Below are 12,053 nucleotides of genomic sequence, written 5' to 3' on the forward strand. Positions count from 1 at the left end.
TCTGACATAGCCTCCAAAGGACCTTCTTCTGCCTCATAAACTAGACCGCACGAGCAGGCTAGGGCAAAGACCAAAATGTGGTCTCTGAGCGGCTTGAGACAAGTCCCCGTGCCTCAGGGAACAGTGATATCAACCTGAGAGCATGTTCCTTCCCCCCCCCCTCCCCCCGCCACAGGAAGCGTGTGATGAATCACACAGCACTGCAACAAACCTAGCCTTGGGAAACAGTAGTAGTAATAAGCACGTTCCATTATCATTCAGCCCAACCGACTTGTGCTCATTTGCAGGTTCTGGAGCGAGAAGAGGCTTTGATAAAATTACAAGCAGACTTTGCTTCCTATACAGCCACCCACAGACATCCGCCAAGCTCCTCAGAAGATTGCGAAGACATCAAAAAGGTAGAAGAATCTTTGCTTATCTGTGCCTGGTGGAAGCAGGCTGATTCTGGGTTTCCCTGTTTATTTTTTTTTTTATCTTAATGTCATAGTTTTCCATTTTGTTTTATATTTGTGTGACTGTGGTCAGCCCTGCCATAGACATACTACGTATAGCATATGCTAAGTTCCAAAGACTTGGGCAGCATTAGATTTTGGAATTGCACATATCACTTAACCTACTTCTATCATTGACCTAAATAGATTAAAAACTCCTGTTGGCTTGCTAGATTCAAACGGACCATCCAGCCTTCCTGTGTCTGGCTGGAACTGAAAATTATCAAATGTAGAGAAACCCACTAATGCAAATTTGTCCCCCTCTCCTTTTTTTGAGAATACTTTTGGCAAAATTCAAAGTAGTATCAAAAGTTGATTCTAATAATGAGTAAGCATCAAAACCACGTCAAAAGCCGGCACCGTGGCTCACTAGGCTAATCCTCCACCTGTGGCGCCGGCACACTGGGTTCTAGTCCCAGTTGGGGCACTGGATTCTGTCCCGGTTGCCCCTCTTCCAGGCCAGCTCTCTGCTATGGCCCGGGAGTGCAGTGGAGGATGGCCCAAGTCCTTGGGCCCTGCACTCACATGGGAGACCAGGAAAAGCACCTGGCTCCTGGCTTCGGATCAGCGCGATGCACCGGCCGCAGCACACCAGCCGCGGCGGCCATTGGAGGGTGAACCAACAGAAAAGGAAGCCCTTTCTCTCTGTCTCTCTCTCTCACTGTCCACTCTGCCTGTCAAAAAAAAAAAAAAAAAAAAAAAAAAACACGTCAAAAATATAGTAAGATTTGACAAATCAATAGCCAACATCAGTCAGCCTCCCTCCAGGTGAGGTCCAGTCTTAAGTCAGTCAGTCATGACTGAACTTGCGCAGGGCAAAGCCAGCCATTGGTGACCACACGGTGGGCAAGTGATGGCATGTCTGCATGCCCAAGACGGGACACTGCCTGGCCAAAGGCAGGTGCCCAAGAGGGTGAACAGTACATCTCAGCTCGCCAAGGGGCTCCTTAGTTGGGGAGGCAGACACTTCTCTTTCCAGGAATTGCCATTCCCAGAAAGTTGGATTAGCAGTGAACTTTGTAGTTGTCCCTTGGCCATTTGTCAATGTTTATTTTAAAGGTCAGTTCCATGTGAATCACATTGTGCCCCACAGCAGGATCTTATGACATTCCATTGTTTTAAATGACACAGACTTCCCCAAGAAAAAGAACACACTCAGCCCCACCATTTTGTACCTCCTGTGCAAAGCCTTCATGCTCCCTGGATGTTCTTTGAGAAGTCAGATAGCCTTAGGCTGTTTCTACCTGGAGTTCTCTGCTCCCCTCAGTTGGCACAGCCTCATGTGGGCCCTTGAATCCATGCAGCACCCACATCTGAGTCATGTGGTGATTGTCCTGGGCTTCTCCAGACATCACTTCCTGTCTTCATGCTGTATCCCTCCTTCCTGTCAACTCTGAAATCAAATAAAAAACACTCCCAGCATCCCCTGCTGTCTGGACAGTAAATTCTCCCTCCATAGCCACGTGTTCCTGCCTTCTCTTAACTAGGAAGGCATTCCCCTCTCCTTAAGGGTAGAAGCCAAGTTCATGCAGAAGGTCTACAAATCCTACACAGTGTGAGCACTCATGACCCCTTCACTTGTGTCCTCCTAATCTCCCCAGCCCTCAGTCCGTTCTAACCACACTGTCCTCCTCTATGTCCTTCCTACTCCTCGGGCCTTGGTCCTGGCTGGTCTCTCCGCATCTGTCTAGACACCTACAACACACTTTCCCCCAAAACCTGTAGCAAGTCCCTGCTCAGAGGCCATCTTCCCAGCGTGGCCAGTCTGTTTTCCCACTTAAAACTGCCCCACACACATCCCAGCTTATGCACCTCCCTTTCTCTTTTTCTCCCATAGCATTTATCAATGTTTAATGTTTTCTGAGAGTCACTACTTGTTATACTCTTTGTGTCACCCACTAGAAGATCATCTCCAAGAGGTGAGAATTTGTGTCTGTGTTCTTTGTGCTGCCGTGCCCAACACCCAGACAGTACCTGGCACATAGCAGATGCTCCATAAATAACCATCTGTTATTGCAAGAAAGATAGAATAATTTCCTTTTTGCATGAGAAGTCTGCCATATTCTTTGGTTTAATTTCCTTAAATTTTTAAAGATATAATTGACTAACCATAAAATCCACCATTGTGTTTTAGCATTTCATGATGTTGGGCAGTTGACATCAGTAATTCCAAAACACTCCTGACCCTTGAAGAAACTCCATACCCAGTAGCATCACTTTCGTCCCCCGCCCCGTGGCTCTGGCAACTACTACTGTCCTTTCTGTCTCTCTGAATTGTTCTATTCTGGACACGGACAGTTTAGAAAGCATTCTTCCCCCTTTGCTCATCCCGCCCTGTTCTTTCATCTGCCAGATACTAAAGCACTTGCAGGAGCAGAAGGACAGCCAGTGCTTGCACGTGGAGGAGTACCAGAACCTCGTGAAGGACCTGCGCATGGAACTGGAAGCCGTGTCAGAACAGAAGAAAAACATCATGAAGGGTAAACCAGGGGCTGTGGCCTGAGGCCGGGGCGCGGAGACAGCCAGAGCCACCATCTGAGCGTAGCACTGTGTCTCATCTGTTCAGACATGATGAAGCTGGAGCTGGATTTGCACGGACTGCGGGAAGAGACATCCGCGCACATCGAGAGGAAGGACAAGGAGACTCTCATCCTGCAACACCGGCTGCAGGAGCTGCAGCTGCAGTTCACCGAGACCCAGAAGATTGCTCTGAAGAAAGACAAGGTAAAGGGAAGTGCTCTCTGCTCGAAGCTGTCAACAGGGCATAGGTGAGGCCACTCAACAGGGGAGGTGTGAGGCCACATGACATAGTAGGTGTGAGGCCACATGACAGAGCAGGTGTGAGGCCACATGACAGAGCAGGTATGAGGCCACACGACGGGATAGCTGTAGGCCACCTGCCAGGACAGATGTGAGGCCACACAACAGGGAAGCGGTGAGGCCAAGCCTCTCTGCCTTTTCTCCTCTCTGTGATGAGTTTGGGAGGCTCCACACATGCACAAAGAGAATGAGGTCTCCAGACACAATTGGAAGCACTTCCCTGATATTTCTTATAGCACATAATAAATAAATATGATTATACAGGGGCCATTATTGAAGCATTGACTTTCAGAGGATCAAAGAGGTTCTTCCCTAGTCCTGAAAGGTAGCAAAAGAGTTTGGAACACACTGACATTGTCCCCCTGTGCTTTTTTAATGTTTGATAGCCAAAGGAAATGCTATAAATAAATAAATAAATAAATAAATAAATAAATGCTATATGTAGTCATTAAAAGTTTCAAATAAATTTCACTTTTTAAATATCTTATGAATATGTAAGTCTGGAAGTTTGAAAACACTAAGGGCTGTGCCCTAAAAGATCTGTAGTTACTCCCATAAACCAAGTTCTTGGGAAAGCCTAGAAATGGAAGTAAGAACAGAAGGGTCATGAAATGAATGCAAGCTTTATAGTCAGTGCCATTCCAACACCACACTTTTATCCTGGCTACTAATCCCATTGACTGACTGGTTGATCACTATGATTTCCTGCTTTAAGGTACAAAGGAAATCTACCAGTGAGAAGGGAGGCATTTGGAGAGAGGGTGACAAGAAGCAAAGAGTCTGGATAAACAGTTTTCAAGTCATTCACTAGCCAACAAATATTTGTAAGAACCTACAAATACCAAGCACTATTGCAGGCACCAAGAATACAACAAATGTTGCAGCATCCCCTCTCTCATGCAGCGTCATTCTAGTGTGGGGTGACAAACAATAAACAACTGACAAAACTGGGTATAATGGTGATATATTCATGTCAGATAAATTCCTGAATCAGCTTGATGGCTGTTCTACACAGGTGGTCAAGGAAAGTCTGATACAATGATATTTGGGCAGAGATTTGAGCGAATGAGGGAGGCACCCAAAGAAAGGTCTTGAGGAAGAATATTCTAGGCAGAGGGTACAGCAAGTGCAGAGACCTAAGGTGGAGTCCGTTTGGAGAGTCCCAGGAGCTCAGCTGAAACAGAGAGAGGTTAGGAGAGTGGCAGGAGGTAAGGTCAGATGGAACAAGATCATGAAGCATCGAAGGAGGTCTTTTTTCCAAGTGATATGTTTGCCATTGGAGGGTTTTGAGCAGAAGTTTAGAGCCCCGCCTGCCACCTAAGCTACTCCGTTGAGAACAGCCAAAGGGAACAGGCATTGAGGCAGGACGTGTGGGTAGGAGGCTGCTGTAACACCCAGCCAAGAAATGACGGTGGTTCCCAGGAGTGCTCAAGCCAATCTCTCGGCGACTTCACCTCTCTCAGCATTCACACTCGCTCTCCTCAGTTACTCCAAGAGAAAGATGAAATGCTGCATGAGCTAGAGAAGAAACTGACTCAGATTCAGAACAACCTCATGAAAAAAGAGATGGAACTGGAGAAGCAGCTAGCTCTGACCGCAGAACTCGAAACGACTGTGAAGGAGGCGAAGCAGAACAGTTCCAAGGTGGAGTGTGGGGCCCTGCGGGCCGAGGTGGAGCAGCTCAAGGACAGCCTCGAAGAGGCCAGGCAGCAGCAGAGGCTGGCAGGTAAGGCCCCCGAGGGCACTGTGCCCACCACGCTTCCGGTCCACGAGGCTAGAACAGCCCCCGTGGGACCCCCTAAATATCCACCTCGCTGACCTACAGCGTCCCACTCCAAGCCTTCTCACAGTCTCATCTTGCATCTCATTCATTCGCACCCACACTCACTTCTGCACGTAGCAGGGCCTCAGCCTGGGAAGGTGAACTCACGTGCCCACCCAGCTCTCGGCAGCCTTGGATAAAGATCCTGTCCCTTCTGTGGCCTGCACTGTGCACCACGTTCCTCTCCATCATCTCCAGGCCTTTTGTCACACAGCTCACCTCTCCACTCCCTGGGTTTTACTTCCTTCTCTCCTTTTGGCCCCCAAATACATTCTCTGTGCAGCCTGTGCCGTGGGTGGTGCCCTTGACGCTCTGCAGAAGTGCTTTCTCAGAGGTCATCAGTAATCTTGCCTTGAGTCCAGAATTTCTTTGGGGATGATGATAGTAGTGATAATTACACAACTTTGTGAGCATAATAAAAACCATAGAATGTTCTACCTTAAAAGGATAGACTTTTATTTTATGTGAATAGCTAGCAAATATTTTTAAAACATACAAATCTTGGGGCCGGCATTGTGGCATAACATGTAATGCCACTACCTGCGATGCCAGCATCCCAGATGGGCTCCCATATGTTCATATCCCACCTGCTCCACTTCTGATCCAGCTCCCTGCTAATGGCCTGGGCAAAGCAGCAGAAGATGGCAAAGCTGCTTGAGCCCCTGCCACCCCCATGGGAGACCCAAAAGAAGCTCCTGGCTTCGGCCTGGCCCAACCCTGGCCATTGCAGCCATTTGGGGGGTGAACCAGCAGTGGAAGATCTCTCTCTCTCTCTCTCTCTCTCTAACTCTGCCTTTCAAATAAATAATAAATAAATAAATAAATAAATACCTGGCGGCCACAACGCACCGGCCATAGTGGCCCCTTGGGGGATGAACCAATGGAAAAAGGAAGACCTTTCTCTCTGTCTCTGTCTCTCTCACTGTCTAACTCTGCCTGTCCAAAAAAAAAAAAAAAAAATACAAAATACAAAACTTCGTTTCCTTCTTCACCCTCTGTTAACTCTGTAATCTAACACCATTTACCTCCCCACACCCCAAGTCTCATTTTCCAGTTTTAGAGACATGGTGTGTCCCTTTCTTCTATAAATATCACCATTGTTTTCTCTTTTCCCTCCTGCTCTATGGTTTTCCATGAGCTAAGACTTATCTCCTTACCCTCCAAGTTCCCCTCCGTTTCCTTGTGGAGAGCTCAGAGCCCAGCCCTGGCTTTTTACACTGCGGTCAGTCTCTCTTCAGTAACGCTCCCCTGGAGTAGCCACCTCCCCCTCTACCTCAACATTTCCAAAACCGAACCTATTCTCCTGCCCTTTTAAAAACATTATCTTCCCTCCTTCTTTCAAAGCATGGCATTACTTCCACAGGAAAATATCTTTTTAAAAAAAGGATTTTATTTATTTGAGAGGTGAAGTTACAGACAGAGAGACAGAGAGAAAGGTCTTCCACTGATTCACTCTCCAGATGGCCGCAACAGCTGGAGCTGGGCCAATCCAAACCAGGAGCAAGGAGGTTGCTCTAGGTCTCCCATGTGGGAGAAGGACCCAGCACTTGGACTTGGGTCATCCTCTACTGCCTTCCCAGGCCACAGAGAGCTGGGACAGGAACTGGCACCCATATGGGATGTCGGCACCACCAGCTTAGTGTACTATGCCACAGCACCAGCCCCAGGAGAATATCTTTTTCCAGTATCCCAGGCCAAAAAACCTGGAGGTGGGAATGAAAGGGATGTTTAAATAGAAGCAGTAGTAGAACTATAGGATGTGAGAACATATATGATGTAAAGTAACCACAATACACAACGCACTTAAGTGCTTTCCCCTCAAATCCAGTGGAGGCAACGTGTGGACTAAAAGGATATTGCTGGAAGTTTTCCTCTAGTCCAATGCATTCCACTTTAGAAGTTTTCTAAAGTATCTATCTGTAATTCAAGTCCCTGCTCAAGAACCCACTATATTAAATCTGACCATGTCAGGCTTTCAAAGTCCCCCAAAGTCCCCTCCACTACACCCATTCACCCAACTCTCTTGACCACCATCCCCCAGCGCCACTTTCCTTTCCACTCAGCCTGGTCTCCTCCTCTTCTCCACGTGCCTGCTCCATTCGCTCACTATGTATCTGCTCTCGCAGTCCTCCCTCTCCACCCTCCTAGAGCCTGCACTCCTCCAGGAACACCTGGACTTCTGGTCCTCACGAGTCCATCTCCACCTGTCCTAAGCCACACTGACCTCTCTCCTGAGTTCACCATCAGTTTCACCTTCCACTTTCCTCCATGACAGATGAGCTGGTTATAGCTCCCTCTGTAGACTCTAAAGGCCAGGAGGGTCAGGAGGTGTCCCTAATGATAGATGAGTCCCACTGGAGGTACTGTGCAATTTCTACCAATTTGTTTAACTTTAATCAGGGAGGGATCCGTGGCTGGAGGGTAGTTGAAGACACATAATTTAATGGGCTCCTTAAGATGGGTAACAAAATGGAGAGAAAAGAGGATAGATCGGGGATTGCAGTGGGCTCCAAAATTAAACTCTGTCGCTAGTCTCATCTGAGAGCCTGATCTTCAGCCACACACTCCCTTCTCATATGGATGTGCCTCTGGCTTATCTTCTGGCTTCTGCAGCTCAGCAAGCAGCCCAATACAAGGAAGAGGCCAGGCTGGCACAGATTAGCCTGGAGGATGCACAGAGGAAACTGCAAAGCTGCATTTTCCAGGACAAACAGAAAGCAGACACCATCCAGGAGCTACAGAGAGACCTTCAGAAGCTGCAGAAGGAATTCGCAACAGCTGAAGAGGAGCTAACATCCAACAGGTAGCACAGGCCACCTCCAGAAGGGGCTGTGTCCCTGGAAGCCAGCCAGGACCACTGTGGGTGGCTGCCCCTGAGTGCAGAGAGCAAGGGCCCCCAAGACCAGCTCCACAGCCCACCAACCCAGGCACTGAAGTACATCTTCCTGTGGTCATTTCGCTTTAGGAAACGGATAGAGGAGCTGACATCAGAACTCTCGGAGGCCCTGAGGAAGAATGAAAATTGCGAGAAGGAAAACAGGCAGCTTCATAAGACAATAGATGAACAGGACCTGAAAATAAATGACCTGCTAGATCGTATCCAGCTCAGTCAGCACCAGGTACGGAGGGCGAGCAGGCAGTCAGCTCCAGCACTTGTTCTGCCTACAGTTAAATATGCTGATCTTCATTTGGGTAGATGTCACCTCGAACATCCATGCAGACTAGTTGTGCAGAATTTCTGTTGGCATGCTAAGCCAGCCAGCCAGCACCAGTTCCCAGGACCGGTAGTAACCATTTTCAAGGGTTAGGCTTAAAAATAATCAAAGGACAACGTTGTTCTTTAAAAGATATCCTTGTCAATTTAAAGTTTTTGATCTCAAAATTATTCTTTTGTGTTTTTTTAAGATTTTCTAAAAGTTTATTCAAAGATTTTATGTGGAAAAATCTGGTAACTGAGAGAGAAGGCTGTGGGAACTGGATCTGTAAAACATCAATTGATATATCTAGTTGAATGAAGAAAAATGTAGAACCTTAGAGGAAACTTTTTTTATAAGATTTACTTACTTATTTGAAAGGTTGCATGAGAGGAGAGACAGATAAAGAAATCTGAGATCTTCTATTCACTGGTTCACTCCCCAAATGGCCACAATGCCTGGGGCTGGCTCAAGCCAAAGGCAGGAGCCTAGAACGCCATCCATGTCTGTCACATGGGTGGCAGGGGCCTAAGTACTTGGGCCATCTCCCACTGCTTTCCCAGGTGCATTATCAGGGAGCTGGATCAAAGCAGAGTAGCCAGGACTCAAACCAGCACTCTGATATGTGATCCCATGTCGAAGCAGCAGTTTAATCTTCTGTGTCTCAGCACAGACCTGGAAACCCTGCTCTTACATAGGCTATATAACCAAGGAGTTGTCCTTCCTCCTATTCATCCCAGCCATTCCCTGTGTCTAACTGTCTGGGTTTTCTCCCCAAATTTCACACAGTCGAAGACTCTCTTTCAGGCCAGTCTTATTTTCAGAACAGGGAGCTAGCCTCTGCCAAAAGCAAGCTAGAAGATGACCTTCAGGAGATAACAAAGCTACTGGAAGAGAAACGGGAACAGTTGAAAAAGAGCAAAGAACGGGAGAAACTGCTGGAGGAAGAACTTGAGGCTTTGCGACAGGAAGGAAAAAAGAAAGAAAAGATGGTGAGAGGGTAATCTGGGAAGCATCAGGGCTGAGAATCCAGCACTGGGCATGAACCTGCTGCGCTTGGAGGGGTGCAGAAGCTGAGGGGACCCAGGCCTCAGAGGGAAAGGAGAGACGGTAGGAAAGGCGGTGTACAGGAGAGCAAGAAGGCCTGACGTACCATGGGGGAGGGAGGGAGCTGTGCGGGAGGGAAGGAGGCTTCAGATTTTTAAAGTAGCCTGGCACCAACACTTCTTTCCTGGGAAGAGCAGTTGAAGGAGAATTTGAGGAAGCTGGAGGAGGAAAATGAGAATGTCCGAACAGAGTTGATGCGTTATTCTGCACAATTGGAAGCCTCTATCAGCAAATACAATGCCAGCCAGCAAGTCATCCAGGAGTTGAATATAGAGGTGAGTTGGTCAGAAACCCAAGGGGTGAGGAACTTGGGCCTTGTGACCCTTGACATGAAATCTGTATCTATCTGTCTTCCACCTCAGCAACACAACCAACTGTTCAGCCTACTGTGCATCCCATGGTGCCTGCAGCTCACTTCTGCATTGAAGTCTGGGTTAACCTTCAGTACCAGGTTGCTGATCCAAAAAATGTGGCTTCCATATGCAGAAATATATGAAATAAAACCCCCTAACCATCTAGGCTTTAGCATCAAGTCTTCCAATGTTGCCATTTAGACCAGAGCTGAGTGATTGTGACAGCAATTTGCTAGGGAAGACTTCCAAAACTAGTCACAAAGCAGAAAAGGGGATGCAACCAGAGACACTGATCTCTCTTTCCACAGGTAAATGTGACAGAAAGGAGGAAACAGCCTCTGCAGCGTGCTAGCACTGTGCTTGGGTTCATCTGTCACTTATGTAATGTCCACTTAGGCGCTTCATGTCTTGCATCTGCTTTGCTTTCAGTGAGATACACATTACCAGGATTCTTCCTTTGCAGATGAGCGGGACCCTGAGACCCAAGGTCACTGATTAGTAAGCGATGGGATGAACCAATGCTTGGTGTTGATCACCAAGCTCTAACACTTATCTTCTTTTCCCATCATGAGCAGTGATACTTTTCCCAACTGTATATTCCATCCTTCTGAGCAAGAAAAGTATATAGTATCTCAGCAGACGGTTTCCTGGGTTACAAAGACCAAGCAGCCCTTTATCCTTCATGATATGTTTTTTAAAAATCTTAAAATCCTGTGACTATTCCAAGAGTAAGAATAGCACTGCCCAACAGAACTTCCTGCCTTTGTGTGGTGAAGGAAAATTTGCATGTCTGAGCTTACAATACCATAGCCACATGACACATGTGGCCATTGAGCGCTTGGAAGATGGCTCAGTATAACTGAGGAACTAAATTCATTATTTTAATTAAGTAATGTTAAGCTTATTTAAATGCAAATTGCCTCTTGTGGATAGTGGCTACCGTATTAGACAGCATAAATCTAAGGCACTCATGTTCCTGGAGTTTTGTACTCTAGAGACGTGAATCTCTCCTTTAGAGTGATCTATGTGTGTGTGTGTGTGTATTGTGTGTATGGTATCTAAGCATGTTTAACGTTTTTAAGAGCATGTCTCACATGCTTATTAAATCGATCAGAACAGCCATTAGGAGGAGGCTAGTTTCACTTCCTAAAATGTACTTCCTTTAATCAATATTTTATATTTTAATTTAAAAATTTTCTATAGACAATATATCTCGAGATATTTTCTGTCTCTTTGATCCTAGGATATTTTCCCACTATGTTTTGTAAGCATTTACTGTTAATAATTGTAATGCTCATTTATTTTCATATATTTCTATATTTGAACATGTTAATGAACTCACCTATTTATTTTCAGTTGCTTCTCAAGAATTTTTCAAGTACATATTATAGAATTTGCATGCAACAACTATTTTATTTCTTTGTAGCATTTATAGTTGTTTAATTTTTCTTGCCTTATTGCATAGAATAGTATCTAGAATATGATGTCAACAATAGAAGTATTAGTAGGCATCATATTCTTGCTTGCCTTTCATTTGAAGGCAATGCATCTGCTTCAGTGTGATGGTCCTAAGGCTCTGGATGCTGTCTTTCATCAAGTTTCTTTAGCCCCTCAGCTACTAAGAGCTTTATCAGTATAGGTATTTTAACAAATTTTATCAAATTCATTGTTTAAGATTTATTTATTTGAAAGGCAGAGTTATGGGGGGTGGGGAGAGAGAGAAAATTCCATCCACTGATGGATTCCCCCAAATGGCCACAATGGCCAGGGACGGGTCAGGCCAAAATCAGGAAGTTGGAACTCCATCTGGGTCTCCCATGTGGGTGTGGGGGCCCAGCACTCGAGCCATCTTCCAACTGCTTTCCCAGGCACATTATCAGAGAGCTGGATCAGAAGTGGAGCAGCCAGGACTGCAGCCAGTGCTCATGTAGGATCACAGGCAGCAGCTCATCACACTGCACCACCACGCCAGCCCCTATCAGAGGCATTTTAAACCACTGAGATGATAATATCATCTTTCTCCTTAAATCAGTAATTGGAGAATAAAATTAACTAATTTCAGCCAACCATTGCATTCCTAATATGAGTCCTTATTGTGCATACTGTTTTGCTCTTTGAGTGCAATACTTGGCACATTCTTTTTCTTTTTTAAAAATATTTATTTATTTATTTATTTGAGAGGCAGAGGCAGAGAGACAGAGAAGTCTTCCATCTGCTGGTTCACTCTCCAAATGGCCACAACGGCCAGAGCTGTGCCAATCAGAAG

At 46.2% G+C, this 12,053-nt stretch overlaps 1 protein-coding gene across 1 annotated transcript in view; it reads left to right on the top strand.

Moving 5' to 3' along the window:
• Positions 1-12,053, top strand: part of PMFBP1 (polyamine modulated factor 1 binding protein 1) — a 48,439-nt gene that overhangs the window by 28,442 nt on the left and 7,944 nt on the right. Inside the window, exons 6-13 of the mRNA XM_089320395.1 lie at positions 288-398; positions 2,845-2,971; positions 3,058-3,215; positions 4,797-5,037; positions 7,747-7,936; positions 8,099-8,252; positions 9,152-9,319; positions 9,572-9,709. Of these exons, the coding sequence (XP_089176521.1) occupies positions 288-398; positions 2,845-2,971; positions 3,058-3,215; positions 4,797-5,037; positions 7,747-7,936; positions 8,099-8,252; positions 9,152-9,319; positions 9,572-9,709 (1,287 nt within the window). The remainder of the gene's footprint in view (positions 1-287; positions 399-2,844; positions 2,972-3,057; positions 3,216-4,796; positions 5,038-7,746; positions 7,937-8,098; positions 8,253-9,151; positions 9,320-9,571; positions 9,710-12,053) is intronic.

This window comes from Oryctolagus cuniculus, chromosome 18 (genome assembly GCF_051225735.1).
Source record: "Oryctolagus cuniculus isolate XC-2025 breed Fujian yellow rabbit chromosome 18, ASM5122573v1, whole genome shotgun sequence".
NCBI lineage: Eukaryota > Metazoa > Chordata > Mammalia > Lagomorpha > Leporidae > Oryctolagus > Oryctolagus cuniculus.